The 23022-nt window shown below is 35.0% G+C and overlaps 4 protein-coding genes across 6 annotated transcripts; 2 read left to right on the top strand and 2 right to left on the bottom strand.

Annotated features, from left to right (window-relative positions):
- On the top strand, positions 1-965 carry LOC111778993 (FCS-Like Zinc finger 3). Its single transcript, XM_023659016.2, has 2 exons — positions 1-182; positions 312-965. Exons 1-2 carry the CDS (start codon positions 61-63, stop codon positions 469-471), a joined length of 282 nt encoding a protein of 93 aa, XP_023514784.2. The 5' UTR covers positions 1-60; the 3' UTR covers positions 472-965.
- Positions 966-5640: 4675 nt separating this feature from the next.
- Positions 5641-13708, top strand: LOC111779210 (eukaryotic translation initiation factor 4G). Of its 3 annotated transcripts, none has more exons than XM_087119080.1 (10): positions 5641-5842; positions 5979-6232; positions 6396-6502; positions 6712-6861; positions 6964-7028; positions 7140-7196; positions 7523-8980; positions 9085-12191; positions 12818-13012; positions 13130-13708. In XM_087119080.1, the coding sequence occupies exons 2-10, from the start codon at positions 6066-6068 to the stop codon at positions 13458-13460; spliced, it is 5637 nt and encodes a 1878-aa protein (XP_086975206.1). In that variant the 5' UTR covers positions 5641-5842; positions 5979-6065; the 3' UTR covers positions 13461-13708. The 3 variants fall into 3 exon arrangements, with proteins under 3 accessions (XP_086975206.1, XP_023515074.2, XP_023515075.2); XM_023659306.2 differs by having other exon boundaries at positions 5642-5842; positions 6736-6861; XM_023659307.2 differs by having other exon boundaries at positions 5642-5842; positions 6742-6861.
- A 1049-nt stretch (positions 13709-14757) lies between these two features.
- Positions 14758-16334, bottom strand: LOC111778937 (Prefoldin chaperone subunit family protein). The gene is made up of 3 exons (XM_023658951.2): positions 16135-16334; positions 15417-15486; positions 14758-15078 (listed from the first exon to the last, which is right to left on the bottom strand). Exons 1-3 carry the CDS (start codon positions 16270-16272, stop codon positions 15032-15034), a joined length of 255 nt encoding a protein of 84 aa, XP_023514719.1. The 5' UTR covers positions 16273-16334; the 3' UTR covers positions 14758-15031.
- A 276-nt stretch (positions 16335-16610) lies between these two features.
- LOC111778100 (mechanosensitive ion channel protein 10) lies at positions 16611-21458 on the bottom strand. Its single transcript, XM_023657751.2, has 4 exons — positions 20053-21458; positions 17851-18268; positions 17538-17740; positions 16611-17281 (listed from the first exon to the last, which is right to left on the bottom strand). The coding sequence occupies exons 1-4, from the start codon at positions 21237-21239 to the stop codon at positions 17008-17010; spliced, it is 2082 nt and encodes a 693-aa protein (XP_023513519.2). The 5' UTR covers positions 21240-21458; the 3' UTR covers positions 16611-17007.
- Between the last annotated feature and the right edge of the window lie 1564 nt (positions 21459-23022).

Raw genomic sequence — 23022 nt, forward strand, 5'->3', positions numbered from 1 at the left:
GGCGCTCTCGCTCACTCTAGCCCTAATCTCTCGATTTCGAAGTGGAAATTTCTCTTCTATATGAGGAACGGAATGCGGTACCATGGCGGCGGTGATGATCACCGGCAGGAATCTCATTTCCTCGAAGCTTGCTTCCTCTGCCGGAGGCCGCTCGGATTCAACCGAGACATTTTCATGTACAAGTGAGTGATTGTGATTCGAATTCAATTCATTTCGTTCCGATTTCATTTTCTAGGTTTTTTTTTTTTTTTTGGAAGAAATTTATGTGAGACGATACTGACGGAATCTGCTCCGAATCGTATTGATTTCAGAGGAAACACGCCGTTCTGTAGCAAAGAGTGCCGGCAGGAACAGATTGAAATGGACGAAGCGCAGGAGAAGAGCTGGAGAATGTCTTCGTCGTCTGCGGCGGATAAAACGACGGCGTCTGGTAAGAAGAACGTAAGGACGGATACAGTTGCAGTGGCGTGAGTTCCGATGAAGAAATTTTGAGAAAAAGAACGGAAAACAGAGAAAGAAAAGGAAATTCAGATTCAAATGCGAGAGGAAAAGATTTGTGTTCTTCGAACACAGAAACAAAAAAAGAGAGAAAGAAATGGAAATTCAGATTGAGATTTCTTCCTGTGGAGAAGAATCGATTGGCAGAGGTTATACAAAACTGTGCTGCTTCAATCTCTTTACTCAGCTTTCCAATTTTTTGTTTAAATTATAAATAAAAAAAGTTTGAATTTCATATAAATTGTTATATGAACTAGAATCCTAATTTTTTAATTTTAATTTTTAGAGGGATGTAATTTTCTTTTGTTATTTTAAAATACAGGGCACAGATCCATATATATGTATGGTACATTTCGTGTTCCATTTTTGTTCGTTTCGTTTTGTTTTATTTCCTAAAACTGCAAGTACTATGTACTTTGTTATTTAATATTTAAATAAAACTATAGATGTACTGAATATTTAGTTCAGGTTAATTTATGATTAGAAATATTTTCATATTTATTTTTTTTTTCCTTTTTAAAATCTAAAAAAAATTGAACTAGATTAGTGTAAGTTGTGCTTTATGTGATTATTACATAGAGCATGGTCCCTTTTTAATTTAATACATACAATCTTGCTTGTGCCGGTAGTGTGTCACTTATTCTAATCCAACGAGGTAGTGTGACACTTATTCTAATCCAACGAACAAGTCAGCAGTAAGAAATTTGGATTTTGCGGATAACATTGGCGTTCGCTTGAGTTTCGCTTGAGTTTCGACTCACGTTTGAGAGAAATATTTTAGAAACATGAGCAAAGAAATGCGTTTATAACAATTTTAAAGAGAACAATATCATAAGCTAAAAACGAGTATACGACAACTTTGAAAGCATATAACCTAGGTAGGACAAGTAAACGACAACTATGAAAGCATATAACCCGAATAGGAAGAATTGATAATTAGTTGCATCTCCTGTAGTACATTTTGCGGCATTTTAGCTCGGTGTAGACATAATTTTGGTGAACGGTCGTACACCCCATATCGACATAACAGTTATAGTAAATATCTATTTAATACAACAATTATAGTAAATATCTATTTAATACGAAAGCAAGTAAAGATGGATTTGGAACGGGCATGCACCTATGGACCATATGTCATAAACAAACATGATTGAGACATCTATCACGCACGCGACTAAAGACAACACGTCTTGAACAAGCATGGCCGTACCCGTAAGCACCATACTAGTGTGCATTTTATTTATTTATTTTGCAAGTCAAACAAAATTTACTGCTGCTATCGTATGAATATCTAGAGTTCATTGTAAGGAATGTTTTTTGTTTTTTTTTGGGTAAAATATGCTCATCATGATCAACGTTGAACGAAAATATTAAAAATATAAATTAAAATCAATATAGAGGCGAACAGATGAAAATCATCACCTACAAAGAATAGTGAAAGTCACACCTATTTGGCCTCATTCTCAACGAGAACGACCATATACCACATGAGGATATTGTCGAGCTCAACAAATGATGAGTAGAAATGGTAGAAATTTGCCTCAGCTCTTATAGAGGATGAACAATCAAGGTAGCGATAGACAGAGCTAAAATGAACTTCTATTCCAACTCGAAAAAAAAAAAAAAAAAAAAAAAAAAGCACTGATACCCTAAGGTAGAGCAGACCCAAAACACACGTTCATTAAGATACTTAATTACCATCCCTCTGGATGAGATCAATAGCGATAGACGGAGCTAATATGAGCGGTCTGTCTTGTCGCATAGCTAATGGATGATTTTTTGGTCGAAAAGGGTACGACATGTCACTATTGTAAGTAGACCACAAAATAATGTAATTGTTACGACATGTTTTTACGATACACTCGAAGACTCTACTAAGATAATAAGATAATAAACATGTCGAAAATTGAATATTAATAAAGTTTGGTAATAGTATAATTTAATTGAAACTTTATATTTTTACCTTTTTAATTAATAGTTCGACTTAAAAAAAATAGAAAATAAAAAAGTTGGTACAAGGGCAAATCGGTAACTTCAAAATTATTAAAAATCTGTATTTAACATTTTAGCTATTATGGCAATATCATAAACCTATATTCATTTAATAATTAAAAAAAAACTATTTATTTTTATTTTCTGAAAAAATTGGGCTTTCTAGTTAGGCCCACGAATTTAAAGCCCATACTCTAAGCCCAAACTAAAAATTTCCAATCATTTCGTCGCAGCCCAACAGAAAACCCCATGGTTAAGAAAAGTTTATAAATTTAAAAGTAAAAAATGAAAAAAGAAAAAGAAAAAGGAAACACTAGCGTTATAAATAATTTAATACAAAAAAAATAATAATAAAAAAAACATGTTTATTAATTTTATTTTCTGGTTTGACTTTAATTAAAAAAATTAAATGTTTGGTGGAGAATTTGTTTTTATATACATTTAATATGCATGTTTTTTCCATTTTTGAAATGAGTTATTAAACTAATATATATTTTAATAATAATGATATGCGACCATGGTGATAGCGACATGCAGTTCACGTCGAGAGTAATGACAATGGTGGCTATAGGTTGAGATTCCCATATGTGGACCGACAAGTGACGGGCCTCAAGTGATGCCCATTCGACTACGTGAGGTCCGTGATAAATAAATGTCATGATGCAACTGAAGAGAACGGTGCATCATTCGACATACCAAGAAGAGTGTGTATTAAAACCAAGTCGAGACATAGACAAGTTTGGAGAGGACGATATGACACAAGTGTCGAAGACAAAGCTTGGAGAGGGTCGGGTAGGGTCTCGGGCCATAACCTTAGAAGTCGAGGTTCCGGGTTTAGAATTGTATTTATTTATTTAAATTTTGTACCAAAACTAGGTACAACTGTCTAACATTGAAGAATTAAAAAGGTTACAATAAACGCCAAAAATTATTCCCAACATGCAACTAGAAATAATAATTATAATTATTATAATAATGAACCAAAAAATGGCTGAGAATTTATATGCATATAAACCAAATATATATTTTAGATTTTATAATAATTTTATTATATTATTTAATTTTAAATAATTAATAAGTTAATTATTTTACTTAATATTAATATTAAATCAAATAAATAAAATAATTTAATTCATTTAATCTTGATTTATTTACCTTAAATTTTAGGCTTTTTAAATTTGTTTTTGTAATAAATTTAATAATTATATTTGATTATATGATGAAATAAATTATATTAAATCTTATACTATTATAATAATTTATTAATAAAACAAGAATTTGTATGGAATAATAAATATATTATAAATAATATATTTAGCCATCAATATTAATAATCATCTTTAAATAAATAATTTTAATAAAACTATACAAAATATATAAATAGTTTTCTACCGTTTTTACGACACACAGTTATTTAATTCGATGAGTCGGTTAAAAAAAAGCAAATTTAATGAACTGTATGCTAAAAGCTTAATTTTCAAGCTAAGTCGAACATGAGTAACTTTTTGTTGATAAGTCACGATTCTTTGGATAAAAGTAGTTTGCATATCAAAACAGTGTGTATATCATCTTTAACCCCGCTCAAATTTATTTTTAATATACTAAATATTTTAAATTAGATCCAACTAAGCGGGTCGATCCCATCAATAAAATTTTTATTCTATATTTAAGTGACATTCTTTTAATTTAAAACACATTCAAATACATTAGTATGTCAATAAAACAATAATTTGATCACGTTTCAATTTCTTATTTATAAATTTTAATTTACAAAAATCCTAATAGTTAACTAAAAGTTAAAAGTATAAAATTATTTTAAAGTTCATTATTCCATTTTAAAATTATATTAAAAAAGTCATTTAAAAACAGCATAATTCTTAATTATGCGATAATAATAATTTCATTTAAACCAAAAAAAAAAAATCTTATACGGAGCGTGGCAACGGAATTATGGAACCGACGTATTAATTAAAAAATAGTTTAATTTAAATAAAAAAATCCGCAACGGTCAGATCATTGTAATCAGTTTTCTTTTTAAAAATAAATTAATATGATATATATATATATATATATATATATATATATATATATATATATATTTATTTATTTAAAATAATGTTTATATTTTGTTAAATTAAAATTAAATTTGGTCAAAAAGAGCTAGGCTATGGTGATCATTGTAAAATTGAATAAAAATAGAATATTGTATATAAAAAAAATCTAATTTTCTTGAGCTTTGGCTTCACGGGTGGTTTTGGTTCGATAATTTAATTGTTCTATAAGTTTGGTATGTAATTTTTTTTCTTCTAATTTCATTAAATTAAAAGTATACGAACGATAATATCGCCTCATAACTTTAAAATTTAACGTAAAAAATATCATAAATTTATGAGCAAATACTTGAAATGTAATGTTTCAATTATGAATTATATATATATATATATATATATTCAAGTCGTGATGTTTTAAATTGTCATTTAATAGATCATTAAATTTTAAATTTTATGATTTACTTAATAAAAGAATATTTAAACTTTTAAATTTGTGGTTAAAGAATTTTGAATATATTCCAAACTTTAAAAATAAATTAATATACAAAATCTTGAATTTTATGTTAATATAAAGCTAAATTTTTAATTTGCAACTAATATGTTTGTAATTTTTTAAATACTAAATTAACCGTTTATTAGACATAAAATAGGTATAAATTTAAAAGTTGAAGGACTAAATTGTAATTTAACAAACACGACCCGTTACATCATCCCAATAGCTTACAAATCAAGCAACCCACATAAAAAAAAATCTGAACAATGTTTAACTACCATAAATCACTGCAAAACACACCAAGACTTAACTGTTCGTGTTTATTTTTAATTCGTGTTCATTGAGTCGTTCACATGTTGAAGGTTCGATACGATAATGAATATTTAAAAAGAGAAGGGTAAATGGATAAAAATATGAAAAATGGAGGGAGTGAAATGTAAATTACTATAATAATAATAATAATTATTATTATTTTGGAATTTAAGAAGTGATTTTTAGAGGAATATGGAAAATTAAAAAAAAGAAAAAAAAGGAAAAGAAAATGGAATGATTAGGAAAAGCAAGACTCGTTCGATCTTCGATCTCCTAAAAAATCTACCTCTTTTGACCCATCTTACCAGTCAGTTTGTTACCCTTCTTCATCAATTTCTCTCTCTAAAACGCCCACAAACCACAATACACACCCCTTCTTCTTCCCCTTCTTCTCCCACTCCTTATGATTCTCTCAATTTCTCTCATGATTTCCCCTTGAAAACCCTAATTTCTGCGATTTCTTTCTATTTATCTCTTCACTCTCACTCCCCAACAGGTTTCTTCATTCTCACTCCTCTACTTCTTTCCCCCATTCGTCTGTCTTTTCCTTTAATTTTCCTTTTTGGGCTGTTTCTGCGGCTCTTTCTGATTTTTCTCCTGTGTTTTTTGATGGGGTTTCTTTGTTTTTGCAGGGGATAATCGGAAGAATCGATTTTTCTTTTTTTTCTTTTTTTTTTTTTTTGGTTTTATTTTTGTCGGGAGATTAAGGGTTGGAATATATGTCCTTCAATCAATCAAGGTCCGATAAGAACGAAGGCTACACTCAGTATCGCAAATCCGGGCGATCCAGTAACTTTAATCCACAGAGAGGCTCTTCAGGCACTCACTCTAAGCCCGGCGGTGCCGGAGGCTCCGCGCCTTCTCCGTCGATCGCTTCTAATCGTAGGTAATGATTTAGGGTTTCGTTTCGGTTGTTTTCGTTTTGTGATTTTTTTTTTTCTCCCAATTGTTGATGTTCTTCCTTTTGTTCGTATTGGTTTGTCGTGATTTTTATGCCTTGATTTCTTTGGTTTTTTATATGTGTGTTCTTTGTTTTGGGTATTGTTTAGTTTTAAGAAGACTAATAATGTTCAAGGAGGGCAATCTAGAGGAGGCATTCCTACTGTAAATTCTGCGGATTCGAGTAACGCTCCTAACTCGAGAGGAGTGCAAAATGGTGAGTCTGAGATAATTCAATCGTGTGGTATTGTTGTTTAATCTTTTAACTTTTGTTTGTTTGTTTATTTATTTGTTCTTGATTGTCTTGTTATTTGGTTTTAATTCCAGTTTTTAGAGGGTAAACTCTAAATTGTTTTGGATAAGTCCCCATATTGTTGTTTTTCTTCTTCGATGTGTTTGGAGATTTTGTTTACTGTATTGTTGTAGCGACATCTGATGCACGGGTTTCAGGTGCAGTTGCTAAGCCTACCGAAGCGCCACATACCCAGAGAAGCACCAGAGATGTTCCTAAACCTCCAACTTCTCAATCTTCCCCCATGAGTTCTGATGGGGCTGCGCCCACGACCCCGATGAGGGGTAAGTAGTAGTAGTAGTGTTCACTTTCGATGATCATGTTTCTGACAAATGTGAATCAACATTTTTCGTTTTTAGCTATGTATTGATGCATTTAATGTTTAGGTACTGGAGATCAATTCTCTTTTCAGTTTGGCTCCATAAGTCCTGGATTCATGAATGGTATGCAGGTATAATTCCAACAATTACTTCACGAAATGCACGTTATAAGTTTCATGCAGGCGAGTTTGCTCTGAACTTTTTGATTCTTTTGTAAGGGAGCTTTCTATTTTGTTTTGTAGCTTCCAGTTAGGACTAGCTCAGCTCCTCCAAATTTAGATGAACAGAAACGTGACCAGGTTTGTATTGCTTCCTTCTGGATTGTCTTGTTTCTAGGATTATTATCAATTCCTCTACTCGTCGGCCGGGAGCTGAGCCCCAGCACCCTTTTTTTATTACAAAAAACGTCGTTGAAGAAGTATCAATTGGTAGATTGGTTTGAACCATGATAGTAAAGTCATTTTTCTTCTATTTGCAAGTTTCAATGTGATATTTTATATATCTGAGAAGCCACATAACTATCTAGAATTTTATCTTGTTTGGATTTGAGATGTCTGCATTTGCTTTACTTCTACAAGCTCCAGGTTTTAGTTTTCTAAAGCTGTATGTTATTGCTGTACGTCAGGCACGCCATGAATCTTTTAGAACAGGTCCTCCAATGCCGATACCATCAGCTCCGAAGCCACCAGTACAAAGGAAGGATACTGGAGTTGGTGATCAACCTAATACTGGACAGCAGTTACCACAGAAGGATGCTGGTAACATTAACCAACCTAATACTGGGGATGCTCATATAGTACAAAAGGCTAAAAGGGATGTGCAAGCATCACCAAATCATTCCACCAACCAAACTCAAAAGCCCACCACTCCGATGTCTGGAATCGCTATGACAATGCCTTACCACCCACCACAAGTACCTGTGCCATTTGGAGCTCCCAAACAACCGATGCAATCACAGGGCATTACCCCCAGTTCACTGCACATGTCCATTCCTGTGCCATTGCAGATTGGAAGCTCTCCTCAAGTTCAACAGCCAATGTTTGTTCCTGGTCTTCATCCCCATCCAATGCAGCCACAGGGGATAATTCATCAGGGACCGGGCTTAGGTTTTGCAGCTCAAATAGGTTCTCAGATGCCTCCTCAGTTAAGCAACTTAGGAATCAATGTAAGTTCGCAATACCCTCAACAGCAAGGAGGGAAATTTGGCGGCCCTCGTAAGTCCGCTGTTAGAATTACTGATCCAAAGACCCATGAAGAGTTAGTATTTGATAACAAGCAAACAAATGCATATACTGATACTAGTTCTTCAGGACCTAGGCCTCAATATAATCTTCCTTCTCAAACACAGCCTCTTCCATATGCACCAAGTCATGCAATGAACTATTATCCCAATTCTTACAATCCCAATCCTTTATATTTTGGAAACCCCAGTTCCCTTCCTTTACCTAGTGGTCAAGCTGCACCAAATCCTCAGCCACACAGGTTTAATTATCCAGTCAGCCAGGGCTCTCAAAATCCACCATACATAGATCTGCATGTTAAGAAGCCTGTTGGAGGCCCAATGCACGCTATTTCAGATCCACCTAATAGAGAGCATACTCGTGATACTCACAGCTTGCAACCTCCTGCTCCCTCAGGGACAGTTCATGTTACAATCAAAATGCCTGCCGATCCTATAGGTGGCAAGGGTTCTGACTCATTGCCAAGTAGATTACCTACAACTGAAGAAGTCAAATCACAAAAATCCTCAAACCCATCTGTTGATATAACCCAGCCTTCTTCTCAAAGGGCAATAGATACAGCCTTGGACAGTTCTCTACATGATTCAAAAGTTGTCAAAGAACCATTGTCGATGAAGTCTTCACCTGTAGTATCTAAACTGTCTACAGAAGCACCTTCTGTGGTTTTGCTCGACAGCCAAGATTCCAGCGCTGTGCAACCTTCATTAACTGCTTCCTCCGAGGAGCCTGAGTTAGCTGGAATGCATAATGAAGGCAGGAGGGAAAATTTATCAAGGTCCGACTCACACAAGGATCATCAGAAGAAAACAAGCAAGAAAGGATACTCCCAAGCACAGCATGAGGTATGTGATCCGTTATTGACATGTCTGGTGACCCTTCTGTTATCATGTCTTTCTTACTCTAGCTTGTTATATCATTTTGGTATGTTTTTCATCACTATCTACAGATTAGTGGACAATCTTCCTCAGCATTGGGACTGCCTGGCCAATTGCAGGACACAACTTCTCACTCTATAGTTTCTGAATCAGTAGAAGCTAAATCTTCAACCATTCCATTAGCTGTGGAAGACAAGTCAGAATCAGTCAATGCGGTTGGTGCCATTTTGGCTTCTGTAGCTCATTCTTCTCCTGAAAATTATGGTCTGGGGAATGTCAAGACCTCGGATCTCACTTCTGATGATAAGCAGGATAATTCAAAAGAAAAGCATCCAGAACCTGTGCTACTGAAAACAGAAGAACAAGGACAAGCAACTTCTTCTGAACTTCCTGTAGATCTTAAGAACTCCGAAAATCTTTCAGATCATGATGCTGCAAAACCTATGGAGGTTTCTGAGAAAACAGGAAGGGAATTGTTTGTGAGCTCAACTACTGTGAGACACGAGGTTTCAACCTCTGAAGCTGCCCAAAGAGCTGCAGATGAACCTATGAGTTGTCATCCAGGAGTTGATGTGTCTGCTTCCATGAGTTCTAGCTCAACTGTTCATGAAAATTCTCAAGGTGACAAGTTAGTTGTTGATTCTTCAGGTAGAGATGACAATATGAGTAGTAATGATATTATTCTAAAAAAAGGTATCAGATCAGATCAGCCACCTGAATCTGACCTAAACACGGAACTTACAGAAGGAACAAATGATGGGTTGGTGTTGGATGCTGTTGGTACTGGTGGTAATAGTTCACATGCCGTTTCAGGCACGAAGGATAAATCTGTTGTAGATATGAGCAGGAGTAAGAGTACCACCGGAAAAGGAAAGAAGAAGCTAAGGGCAATTCTCCAAATGGCGGATGCTGCAGGAACTACTTCTGACCTTTACATGGCATATAAGCGACCTGAAGAGAAGAAAGAAACAGTACCACATTCTGAGAGCTTTGAGAGGACAGAAAGTAGGTCTTCTAGTGTGGACACCGAGCAGGAATCGATTGAGGCTGTTAAAGAAGATGCTAATGCACAGGGTAAAGCTGAGCCTGAAGACTGGGAAGATGCTGCTGACATTGCTACACCTAAACTGGAATCAGCACATGGAGATGGTGCTGGTACACCGGTGGTTGATGGTGGAGACAGACAGGGAGATATGGCCAAGAAGTATTCTAGGGATTTCCTCCTCAAGTTTGCTGAGCAGTTTGTGGACCTTCCACATAACTTTGAAGTTGCGCCTGATATAGAGTCCTTGATGAGTTCTCGTGCCAATGCATTTCACCATCCTGATCGTGATTCATATCCGAGCCCAGGACGAGTAGATAGACCACCAAGTGGAGGATCACGATTGGATCGTCGCGGTAGCAATTTGGTTGATGATGACAGATGGAACAAATTGCCTGGCCCCTTTGTTTCAGGACAGGATCCTCGTATGGATCTAGCTTATGGAGCCACTGCGGGGTTTCGACCTGGTCAAGGAGCCAATTTTGGTGTTTTAAGAAACCCCCGAGGGCAAGGTTCTGTTCAGTATGCTGGAGGAATACTTGGTGGGCCTATGGGACCACAGGGAGGGTTGCATAGAAATAATTCTGATGCTGATCGGTGGCAACGAGCTAACAATTTTCAGAAGGGTTTAATTCCTTCACCGTCAACACCGTTGCAGACTATGCATAAAGCTAAGAAGAAGTATGAGATTGGTAAGGTATCAGATGAAGAAGAAGCCAAGCAAAGGCAATTGAAGGCTATACTTAACAAGCTAACTCCCCAGAACTTCGAAAAGCTCTTTGAGCAAGTTAAAGAAGTAAACATCGATAATGGTAGAACGCTAACCGGAGTAATATCACAGATTTTTGACAAAGCTCTAATGGAGCCTACATTCTGTGAAATGTATGCCAACTTCTGTTTTCATCTTGCTGGAGAACTGCCTGATTTAAGTGAAGACAACAAGAAAATTACTTTTAAGAGATTGTTACTCAACAAGTGTCAGGAGGAATTCGAGAAAGGTGAAAGAGAACAGGAAGAAGCCAACAAAGTTGAAGGTGAAGGTGAGGTGAAGCAGTCTGAAGAGGAAAGGGAAGAAAAGCGAATTAAGGCACGTAGAAGAATGCTAGGCAACATTAGATTAATAGGGGAATTGTACAAGAAGAAAATGTTGACTGAGAGGATTATGCATGAATGCATCAAGAAGTTACTCGGTGAATATCAGAATCCAGACGAGGAAGACGTTGAATCTTTGTGCAAATTGATGAGCACAATTGGAGAGATGATAGATCATCCCAGAGCAAAAGACAGTATGGATTCTTATTTTGAGATCATGACAATGTTATCGAACAACATGAAATTATCATCCAGGGTTCGATTCATGCTAAGAGATTCAATTGATCTGAGGAAGAACAAATGGCAGTCTAGGAGGAAAGTTGAAGGCCCAAAAAAGATCGAGGAAGTACACAGAGATGCTGCTCAGGAGCGGCAGGCTCAAACTGGTAGGTTCGGTCGTGGTCCAGGCATTAATCCTTCAGCAAGGAGAGGGGGCCCATCTATGGATTATGGTCCTAGGGGATCGGCTGTGTCATCCCCAAGTAGTCAGATGGGGGGGTTTCGTGGATATCCGCATCAAGCTCGTGGATATGGAAATCAGGATTCTCGTCAAGATGAAAGACAGGCTTATGAAGCTAGGACATTGTCTGTTACATTGCCTCATAAAGTGGGTGGCGATGAGTCTATTACTTTGGGTCCACAGGGTGGTCTGGCTCGAGGAATGTCCATTAGAGGACCGCAACCAAGTTCAGCCTCTCCTGCTGAGAAGTCATCTCTTCCTGGAGAACTGAGAAACGCGCCAACTTCTTCGAACGGGTATAGTTCTGCATCAGAGCGTGCAGCTTCCAAGGAGGATCTAATTTTGAGACATATGCCGGAGAGATTTGCTGGTCCTACGTCATTTGACCACGGAGGTGGTCAAGATCGTTATTCAAATTTTGGAAATAAGGATTTGAGACATTCAGGTCGGAATTTCGATAGATCTCGTCCGATTTCACCTGTCACACCGCCCCGAACTTTGACTTCAAATCATCCTTCTGAAAAAGTATTGTCTGAAGATATGCTGCGGAAATTGTCACTGACGGCCATCAAGGAGTTCTACAGGTATGCAGTTTCTTGAATACTTTATTGGCTTTGCACAACAGAAGTATTATTGGGTCAAAGTTTACATGTTCTTGCCACAAATATTAGTTCTATGACCAAATTATCTTTCTTTTAATCAGATAATTAGAATTCGTTCCAAAATGATTATCCTTCTAATAAGAACATTAGATCGTACCCGATTGTTTTCTTCTGGCCTCTGTTTGTTGCAGTTTCTTGAGACAGACCATGTCATATCTAGATAGCTGTATGTATGCAAAACGGGAACTATAAAGCTCACTTTATGTTTGATCATGATAACGATATTTTTTAGTAGTGCACTGGATTTTATTTGGACGTGTTCAAATTTGTGTTCGGGCTGATGGAAAAATGTGAAAGCTCATCCTCGTGTTGAATGACTTTTCAAGTGCTTTATGTTTGACCATAATAGTAAGTTTTTAGTAGGCCTCTAGATTTTGTTGGATGAGTCCGAAGTTGGGACACTGTTCAACCGTTGACATGTAGGACTTGTTCAGATGATTGTCCCTTGAGATTCATACCGTATTATCGTCGTATATGTTCGATTATTCGAAAGGGTATGATACTAAAACCTGCTCTACTTTATCTTTTGTGTTCTTTTCTGCTTCCAGTGCCCGAGATGAGAAGGAAGTAGCTCTGTGCATCAAAGACTTGAATTCCCCAGCCTTCCACCCGACCATGATTAGTCTCTGGGTCACAGACGCTTTCGAGAGAACGGATTTAGAAAGGGATCTTTTGGCGAAACTTGTTGTTAACCTCTCCAAGTCGAACGATGGCACATTGAACCAGATTCATCTGGTCAAAGGGTAATGATAGAAAGAAACACCAACCATTTGTTGTTAGATAGATGAAAAATAATAGACCATGTGAAATTTCGAACGTTTCGTTATTCTTCCTTTGAATCTTCTTCTCCATCTGGGCAGGTTTGAAGCAGTTCTTGCGACTTTGGAGGATGCTGTAAACGACGCTCCCAGAGCTCCGGAGTATTTGGGTCGTATTCTCGGGAAAGTGATCACAGAAAGCATGGTTTCCTTGAAAGAAGTTGGAGATCTAATCTATGAAGGAGGAGAGGAACCAGGAGCCCTTCTTCAAGCTGGACTTGCAGCTGACGTTCTTGGGAACATCTTGAAGGCAATCAGAACAGAGAAAGGAGAAGGGTTCCTAAACGATATGCGCTCGAACTCGAAGTTGCGGTTGGAGACGTTTCGGCCACCGGATCCTAAGAAATCAAGAGTGTTAGAGGAATTTATTTAGGAGTAGAGTGAATCAAAATTGCTGCTGCTGTAATTTTGTTAGTTGCAATGCTTTTTTTTTAGGCTACTTAATTAATTTGCAGATAAGGAATTTATATATATATATATATATATATATATATATTTTTTCAACTTTGATGGGTTTGGTGGGAAATTTCCATATAATTGGGGTTTTTATCCATCACTAATTAAATCCAACAATTTCTTCTCAAATTTTAATACATAGTCTGGTTCCTTTCTGCTTTTCAATGGTTTTTTTTTAATTTTAATTTAATTTTGTTATGTATATAGGGAAGTTAATAAAATTCATGAACTTTCACTCTTATTTATTTATTACAGAAACCTTTTTTTTTTTCTTTCGCTTTGTTGTGAAATGTTTACTCTTAATATCATGTCTTTATTGTTTCCTTTAGATATGAACGAACCTCTCATATCTTCTTTTATTAAGAAACGTTTTATTAAGAAACTTGAAAAGTTGGAAAACTTTTATCGATCCTTTGCTTTGAAGCGTTGAGATGACTGGCACACGGGCTCATTCTCGATGGCATGACCGATTGAGTTATGATGGCCGACGACATCCCAAGACTCGGGATGGCGTCAAGACATATAGATCCTGTCGATGGGAATCGAGATAGCAAGACGAGATGCAACGTTGTATTGAGAGACTTTGGCCCGAGTAGAGTTTGGCCCGAGCAGAGTCAAGGTCGAGCCGAATAACTTGATGGGAATCGAGATAGCAAGACGAGATGCAACGTTGTATTGAGAGACCTTGGCCCGAGCAGAGTCAAGGTCGAGCCGAATAACTTGGCCTAGCGTAGAGCAAGTCGGATGTGTCTCTCAGGTATGCTTCGTGTTTTAATCTTCCATATCTTCCATATCTAATGTATTAAAGTAATTGATTTTGTGTTTTAAGTGAAAAGAGAAAGGCTTTGAAAAGTTCTAATAAGTTAGAAAAAAGCGTTCAAATATTCCAAAATTCTTCCATAAAAGAAAGTGATATTTAGAGGATCTTATTCAGAGTACACGGTTTTTCCCTTTTCATTGACCATCATATTCTTTTCTTGTTCCAATCTCCATAAACGAACAAGCAAATGACTAAATTCAAGCATTAAAAAACGTATGAACCAAAATAAATAAAATCCTAAGCAAAAGTTGAAATTTTCTTCCTCAAATGGGCCAATATTCCTCGACTAACTTGTTACTGTTACTCAAAATTCAAAATCTTTGCCCATTCTTGGTCTCCAGCATAGCTCGAGTGAAAACGTCTGAGAGAGGACTTAGTGAAAGAATCACAGGGCAACATGAAAGGTTTTCCATTGGGGTTTAGACTAACATTTGAAAAGTTGTATCATAACAGCTCAACTTACATTGAGGCATCTCACTATTTTTGTGATTCATGCTAATAATCAAAGATGTCCAGAACAAAAAACAAGCTTTTCAGGGTTGAAATATATTTTAGTAGATAAATTTTGAAAGCAAGACTTCTGAACCTATAAATCAAGGGTTGGCTCCAGAGTTTCCTTTGAATATGCGAGAAATTTATATGGTCTGTAAATTTGAACTCCACTTGTATCAAGAATTCAGTTTTTGAAGCTTTGCTCTAGCCGCATCAAGCTTTTCTGAAAAGAAAAGAACAGCCAATCAGAATGATGAGATGGGGTCAATTAGTTAATTGTAGATATTCACAAACAAAACAATGAAGCCTATTTCACATGGGTCGAAGGAGAGATACCAAGGTCAAACAGAAAAAGAAGAAATTAGCTATTGACATTCTATCAAGCTCATATATCTAACATTTTTTCGATATCTAATCTATATGTTTCAATGAAGCAATTTTCTTCCTCATATGGATATTAGAACTTTCTTGATAGAAATATTGATGGATATAAAGCAATTTTCTTAGACGGAAGACAAAAAAACATTGGAGAGTGGAGGCTTATTAAAGCAATTTTCTTACTCTGTTCGGAAGTTGTTGCTTTTTGAACAGTTGTTCGGAAAAATATGTTTCCATTCTTCTGAAAGACAGCCTGCAATGTATAACGACATTAAGAATTAGTAAAAGGTTGCTCAGAGAGAGGCAGAGGCTGTTCAACTTAAGCAATTCGATGTCAAGTGTCCTTCATCCACTATATTTCCACTAATATTTTCATAAATCGAAAAATATGATATCAGTATTAGAAATCAATCGATGTTTATAACTTCTTTTTTCATGATCTTTGTAAGAACATACAAGAATGTTTTCACATATATTTTTCATGAAATTGAGATGTTGTAATCCTTATTAGAGCTCAAGCAAAAAAGAGATATCAAAAGTCACTGCTAAACTAAAATTCTGCTATACAATAAAAAGACATAAATCAAGCTGTTTACATAAAAACATCCATAACTTCGTTGCATGTTTCGAAAATACCTAAAACGAATTCAGAAGAAGACGAGTTTCAAGATTTAAACCCTAGATTAACATGTAACTCTAAATCTTAACGTATACGATAGAAAACTTCGTCCAAAATGCTAGTCATGGCGATCGATTAGCAAAATATCCAGCAGAAAAAGGTAAATACGCAGAGTTCGAACAAATTTTCAAACATAATGCTATTAAATAGTTCTACTTCTAGTTCAAATTTGAAAAAAAAGAAAAGAAAAAAGAACTAGCGAAACATGGCGGTAGGGCTTACTCTGGTAGAGGAAAGATGATTGAGCTCTGCAATGGAAACCTCATGACTTCTCATCTCTTTTGTAATTTCCAGTTTCTGCTCTTCGATCGTTCTCGACGGGAACTCCGCCGCCGTACCAAACCCACCGCCGGTAGCCATTTTTCGACTGATGTCACTCTCGATTCGACTGCTTTATTTCGTTTCGGGTAAAGTGAACTGAGGTGATCTTCGAAGATATTAGAGAGCGCATTATGGGCCATTTAGTAATAGATCAAAAAATGACAGGCCCAACTCTTTTCTAAAAGACCGGCCCAATATGTCGGCCCAATGTTTTATATTTTTTCTTTTAAGGAATTTAAGATTTTAAAATTTTCAAAAAATTATTATTTCTAAAATAAAATTAGATTTAGAAATTAGGGGGCAAAATGATATTTTATTCGCAAATTATTTTATAAAAAATTAGAAATAGAATAAATTAGCATAATTCTACTATATAATTTTTAAAAATTCAAATTTCAATATTATAACCGTCTTCAAAATACATATCTATGTGTGTATATATATATTGGGACGGGGTGGGGCAAAGAGCTAGATGGAGACGGAATATAATCATCTTCTTGCCTCCTCTCCATTTGAAAGGGGATTCTCCGTCCTGTTTGAGGTTAAGTTCGGGACAAATTCCTATAGGCCGAGTGAACACCGACTATAAATTTGACCAATAATCCTCCAAATACTCACTTTTCACATACCTTGTAAAAGCCAACCCAATTCCAATGGATTCTAAGAACATGAAAATGTTCAATGTGACTGTCACGATGCAATTTTCATCGCACCGAGAACTATGTCCGATGCATAGTTAAAAAGCATCTTCTAGTTCCTCTCCAGAGCTCGGGTTCACGAAGACGGAATCGCCATTCTTCCATTTGTCAAATTGAACTGAGTGACAACAACTTCTTGAGGAAGGAGATGGTATTTTATGCCCAAAAGCTCAAAAACCCTTTTGAGTTCCAAAATGAGGTCTGATCTTCTGTTGTTTCTTTCAGGGAAGTTTTGATGGTTCATGGTGTGCTGCACACATAGACTCATCTTCATCTTGTCCACATTCTCAATCTCTTTCACTACCAATGAGTGTTTTGGGCTCCAATGCTTCGGTTTGCTCTCTATGTATCTGTAAATAGTTTACCCGAGAAAAAATGTGAGATCCCACATCTGTTAGAGAAGGAACGAAACATTCCTTATAAGGGTGTGAAAACCTCTCCCTAGTAGACGCCGTTTTAAAATTATGAAGCTTATGCCAATATGTAACGGGCCAAAACGGACAATATTTACTAGCGATGGCCTACCGTTCCGACTTATTTTGCAATGAAAATTGTGTATTTTGATGAAGAAAAAATGAGGCAATTAGAAGGGGTGCAAATGCTTACATTTGCATAGCTTTCCTGAGGGCTGTGATGTTGTCAAAAGAAGTGGAGACATCAATAGTGAAATCCACCGTGTCCGACATGTCGGGACTTCTTCTAAAATTGCTGATTGGCTTCGTCAGAAGAACAGAGTTGGGATAGTAAATCTTCTCATTGTCGAATCTCAAGAACACCGTTGATAAAATGTTCATTTCTTCAACAAACATCTGAAAAAGAGGAAAAAGGAAAGCCCCATTATTTCATAATTTCATACACCCGTCTCAAAGTTCAAGAACTAAACTTGTAATAGAAATTCTTGACAAGATGATTTACTTACATGGACACCGTCGATGACGCACCGATCGCCGACATCAAAAGGGTGCATAACGAAGACGAAAATGATCGATTCGAAGATGGTTTTGCAGGTGTTTTGGAACATGAATCCAACGAGGAGAAGCTGGGAGGTAACAACGAAGAGGACCTTAGTGGTGGCTACGCCAAGGACCAGAAGAGAAATGACAATGATGATCACAATCACGACGGCGCTGGCCAGCTTGTGGAGCTGCTGGACGGCGGTTTTGGTGTCATTCAAAGAATGAGCCAATGCCTTCCGCTCTATGTAGGCATGAACCACCCAGTTTCTGAAAGCGGATTTGGAGATTTTTCCTGTTTCCATGGCGCCTTCAAAGAGAGGAAAAATGGTGGTCACTTCTTCTACCTTCAGGAATCTCAGTAGATCATCTTCTCCAATGGATCTGTAACAGTCAAAATTGTATTTTAATTTGACAATTATTTATACATTACAACAGGGTAACAATATTAATCTAATATTGTAAAAATATTTAATTAAAAACATCATTTATTTTTAGTCTTATCATTTCATATCATGTGAGTCCTTTTCTATCAAATCTTTTCTTTTCACAAAAATAAAGTGGCTCCTAGATGCCACGTGGACCCATTAGGATGGGGTAGCTAACTATATAATAAATGACTAACAATATATAATATTATTATTTATTGGTTTTAATACTATTTTTAACTGTTTGATTTTAAGTAATTTTAGATTAAATTAATTCTAATGAGAATTTAGTACATGTATTTTAAAATATTTAAATTAATCTCTATAATTTAATAAATAAAAAATAAATAAAAAATTAACTTTAATTTCTCATCACTTTTGTACTTATTAGAAAATAAGAATGTATGGTGTGACAGAAAGTGAAATAATGATTATGAAACAAAATAATTCATTATTCAAGTCTTTAAAATAAATAAAATAAAAATAAAGGTGAGATATCAGTTTTTCAATAATTTATAAAATTTTGTCCACTTATGATGTATATACAGTAACATTTAGATTTGTTTAAACTTTTATTTTAGAACAAAAAAAAAAAAAAAAAAAAATCAGTGGATATAAAGCTCCTGGAGTACAAGTAGCTTCCTTTACTTACGAAATAGCAATAATTTGTCAGGTCCTGTCCTATTTATAGACTAGATTATTAATAAAATTTATCAAATATATATATATATATATATATGCACTAATTTCAAAAATTCATTTTAACCTTAAAAATATTTCAAAAAATCTTAAATTTTTAAAAGTCTAATAGGCACTCTTAAAACTTTTTTTAAAAACCTTCCAAAATATTTTTATTATTAGTACCTGTGTTAAAATACTCGTTGAAGATAATCTATGAATTGTTGTTCATATATTAACTATAAGAATTTTTAAGAAAGTAAACAATGTCCATACTATTTTTAAATTTTAAAGAGTATTTGTAAGTAAAAATATTTTTAAATTTTTTTAAAATTTTGAAGGATAATAAAGTTGAAAGATATTTTTGAATTAAATTACTCCATTTTAGAAATATTTTTATTAATTTAGCCTTATTATTATTATAATTTTAATATACTTCAAATTTAAAAATAAAAATAGTTGGTTCGTAAAATAAATAGTTTGCATTGTTTTTTTTAATTAGATTTTAAAAAACATTATTTTACGAAAAAAAAAAAACAAGAAGATTCTATTTGGGTTATGCTTTCAATTATAGACATGAAATAATTTGGTGGGAAACAGAATTATTTGGTTTCTCCTTTTTCGTTTTAAATTAAAACTGAAAAAGAAAAAAATAATAATTTAATTAACTTTTAAAAAAAATAATTGGGGAAGATATTTTCATGGATTGAATAATATAAAATTATGATAAAGATATAGAGTGGAGAAACTAACCTTCACAATCAAATATTATTTTCTTTTTCATTTGTGGACGTAACAAAAAAAGAGGCAATTTTAAAAATAAAAAATAAAAAATAAAAAATAAAAAAAAATAATAGGGATATGATATTATAAATATATAATTAAAATGGTCTTTATTTTATTAAAATATATAATTATATTTATAGGTGACATGCTATTTCAACATTATCTATCTTTTAAATTGTTTATTTTGAAAAAAAAAAAAGTTTGTATAATTGGTAAATAAATATAATTTTAATTTCTAGAGAGAGAAATAATTTAATTCTAGAGAGAGAGAAGAACCTGGCACCAGGCTTAGCGACGTTCTTGAACACTCTCTGAGCGCAGTTTCTGGCCTCCGATTCACTGGTAATCTCCGATTCGGCGTTCGCGAAATCATCCACCGTCCGAGAAATCGTCGACAGTCCCGACGATTTCACATAGCTCATCAGTCTCTTCGCACTCCACGCCGATGGTCTCCTCTGTAAGCTTAGTTTCCTCAACATCTCCATATCGATCTTCTTACACGAATCCTGCCGCTTCGATCTCGACAAGATCTGGCCTCCTCCGCTCTCCTGCAACCTCGCCGGTAGAGACTTCGACATTTTCTGCAACCGCCGCTTCCGATTCTCCTCCTTATCCATTTCCGCCTCGTCTAGCGGCGGTCCGGATAGTGTCTCCAGGATGTAGTGGTTGAACACGCTTTCCTTCATCCGATCGAAGAACGTCGCGACGTGGAACGACGATGCGAGGACTTTAACCAGAAGGATCTTGAGAAGCCAGATTGTGGCGCCGACTAAAACAGCTATTAGAAATCGGAAGACCTTTAAGAGGACTTTGTTCTTGTTGTGAACGTCGGGGAACATTATCATCCACGCGATTAGAACGAGCCCTAACCAAGCGCAGTTCTGGAAGCTCTTGCGGAGGCCGTAAACAAAATAGAGAACTCGTTCGCGAAGCATGAAGTTTCGTTCGATTATGAAGACGAGGAGACCGACGAGCCATTCGGATACCAAACGGCCGCAGAATACCACCATTACGATTAAACACCATTTCCATACCTCTAAGCTCCAAATCTGTTTCGCTTGAAGCGATTTGAGAGTTAGGGCACAGATTAAGCAAGTAGTTATGGTGAGGAACAATATCCACTCGATTAATACTCGTTTGTTGATCTTCTTCTTCTTCCTCTTCCTTTTCCGTTTTCGTCCTTCGTTTCCCGCTCCGATTTCTTCATCTTCATCCTCTTCCTCAGAGTACGAAGACGAAGAACTGGAATCTTCTTCTGCTGTAGGTTGAAGGAGATCGGTGGATTCAGGAATGGTTCTTGGCGTAGAAAGGGGGAAATTAGGTTCGTCGAAACGGGATTTAGGTTTAGAGAAATTGAGACGGCGAAGAGTTTTGGTTCTGGCCGGAGATAGTGAGATTTGTTCCTTCTCCGGCGGGTCGATGGCGAGAACTAGATGGTCGTTTTCTGGTTTCCGCACCTCCATGACTGTGAAGAATCCGTTTAGTTTTCAGAGTCGGGAATGGAAATTTATAGGTGGGTTCACAGAGACGCCATTGATCTCGAGAAACATCTGTAAAATGTGGTGTAAAAGCGCAGAGACCCACCATTGTCGACGTAGCAACACCCACAGAAAATTTATTTTATTTTATTTTTTTTATTAAAAATATTCATTTATTAGTTTATTGATAATTTGAAACAATGTGATCCTCGTTTAAAAAAGTAAATGAAATTATTGACCGTAAGTGCTTTATTTTTGTCGTGTAGTGTGGTTATTTATTTATTTATTTATTTATTTATTTATTTATTTATAATTATTATCTTTTTAATATTTAATAAAGTAATGCAAAGTACATGCTTTGCGAATTTGTTATAAATAATTAATAATATTTAATGTTTGTTTAATTTCCTAACTATTTTATTTGAATGTGAGATCCAAAGAGGTGAGCATATATTATAATATGTAAGGTCAAATTAATTTATTGTATAAGATTAACTTATTAATTATGGTCAAATTTTCGGAGATTTCATATTGGTTGGAGAAGGGAACGAAACATTTTTTAGGATATTAAGATAATATCGGTTAGTTGTGGGCTTGAGCTTTTATAAATGGTGACAGAGCCGGTCATCAGGTGGTGTGCCACCAAGGACGTTGAAACATTTCTTACAAAGGTGTGGAAACCTTGCTAAAAGGAACAAAGCATTCCTAACAAAATTATGGAAACCTCGGTAGACTTGTTTTAAACTGTGAGACTCTTACAAAGGTGTGGAAACCTCTAAAAGGAAATGAAGCATTTCTTACAAATGTGTGAAAATATCTCTCTAGTAGACACGTTTGAAAATAATGAGGTTGATCTCTCTCCAGTAGACACATTTTAAAACCATGAGACTGACAAAGATACGTAATAGGTCAAAATGGACAATATATATTAACGAGGTTTGACCCGAACAATATATGCTACACATTTATTTTTATTTTAAAATAATTAAATTTGCATGTCGGGCAACACTTTTTCATTTTAGCTCGATTTAGCTCGAATTTAATTCATTTTTTCATACATGTTGATAGTTTCTCAACATAAAAGTATATATATTTTAATATATTTAGGGTTTAGCTAATAAATAAAAATATTTATTCATCATTTTATATATTCTGTTATAAAATATTATTGAAATTATTAGAGTGTTTTATATTTTCAATAAAAATTATTTATTAATTTATTTATGGAAGTATTTATTTTCTAAAATATCGGATCATTTATTTATAAATTAGGTAAATCTTTTTCTTTAAATAGATCTTTATTTCTGTAAATACTTCGATCATTTTTTTTAAAATATCTAAAATAAATAGATAAGAGGCTCAAGCAATTATTGGATTTGGCTCTGTTGAACTAGTAAGGATATTTTGAACACAAGATTATATTATCAGTATCATCTCCAATCCGATATCTGCTCTGACTCTGTCCCATCGTGCTATATATCAAAACTAAGACACAAAACTAATATATATATATATATTTAAAGGTCGAAGACTGTACTGCAGTATTAAAATTTGATTTTTAAAAAATTATAAGCGGTCGAGGAGGAGGATTTAATATAATTAAATGAAGGTTGAAAATTGTATATTGATAATGGATAAGACATGACAATATTTATAATCTCAGCTAAAAGTAATGAAATTAAATGAGAAAACATAGGGTGTGATTAATTTAAAGAGCTTTAAGGAAGGACTCAACTATTTGTTCCCTAAAGGAGAGCCGTTTGATTAA

The sequence above is a fragment of the Cucurbita pepo genome, chromosome 17, assembly GCF_057944985.1.
Source record: "Cucurbita pepo subsp. pepo isolate OVF chromosome 17, ASM5794498v1, whole genome shotgun sequence".
NCBI classification, from domain to species: domain Eukaryota; kingdom Viridiplantae; phylum Streptophyta; class Magnoliopsida; order Cucurbitales; family Cucurbitaceae; genus Cucurbita; species Cucurbita pepo.

Coding starts and splice junctions, on each gene's coding strand:
- LOC111778993 (XM_023659016.2), top strand. CDS start 61: ATGAGGAACGGAATGCGGTACCATGGCGGCGGTGATGATCACCGGCAG. Junction 183..311: donor CGAGACATTTTCATGTACAA/GTGAGTGATTGT, acceptor TATTGATTTCAG/AGGAAACACGCCGTTCTGTA.
- LOC111779210 (XM_087119080.1), top strand. CDS start 6,066: ATGTCCTTCAATCAATCAAGGTCCGATAAGAACGAAGGCTACACTCAG. Junction 6,503..6,711: donor CTCGAGAGGAGTGCAAAATG/GTGAGTCTGAGA, acceptor GTATTGTTGTAG/CGACATCTGATGCACGGGTT. Junction 12,192..12,817: donor GCCATCAAGGAGTTCTACAG/GTATGCAGTTTC, acceptor TTCTGCTTCCAG/TGCCCGAGATGAGAAGGAAG.
- LOC111778937 (XM_023658951.2), bottom strand. CDS start 16,272: ATGGCTACCGGCGGTGGGTTTGGTACGGCGGCGGAGTTCCCGTCGAGA. Junction 15,487..16,134: donor ATCATCTTTCCTCTACCAGA/GTAAGCCCTACC, acceptor TATACATTGCAG/GCTGTCTTTCAGAAGAATGG. Junction 15,079..15,416: donor AGCAACAACTTCCGAACAGA/GTAAGAAAATTG, acceptor TTTTCTTTTCAG/AAAAGCTTGATGCGGCTAGA.
- LOC111778100 (XM_023657751.2), bottom strand. CDS start 21,239: ATGGAGGTGCGGAAACCAGAAAACGACCATCTAGTTCTCGCCATCGAC. Junction 18,269..20,052: donor GTCGCTAAGCCTGGTGCCAG/GTTCTTCTCTCT, acceptor TGACTGTTACAG/ATCCATTGGAGAAGATGATC. Junction 17,282..17,537: donor CTCAGGAAAGCTATGCAAAT/GTAAGCATTTGC, acceptor AACTATTTACAG/ATACATAGAGAGCAAACCGA.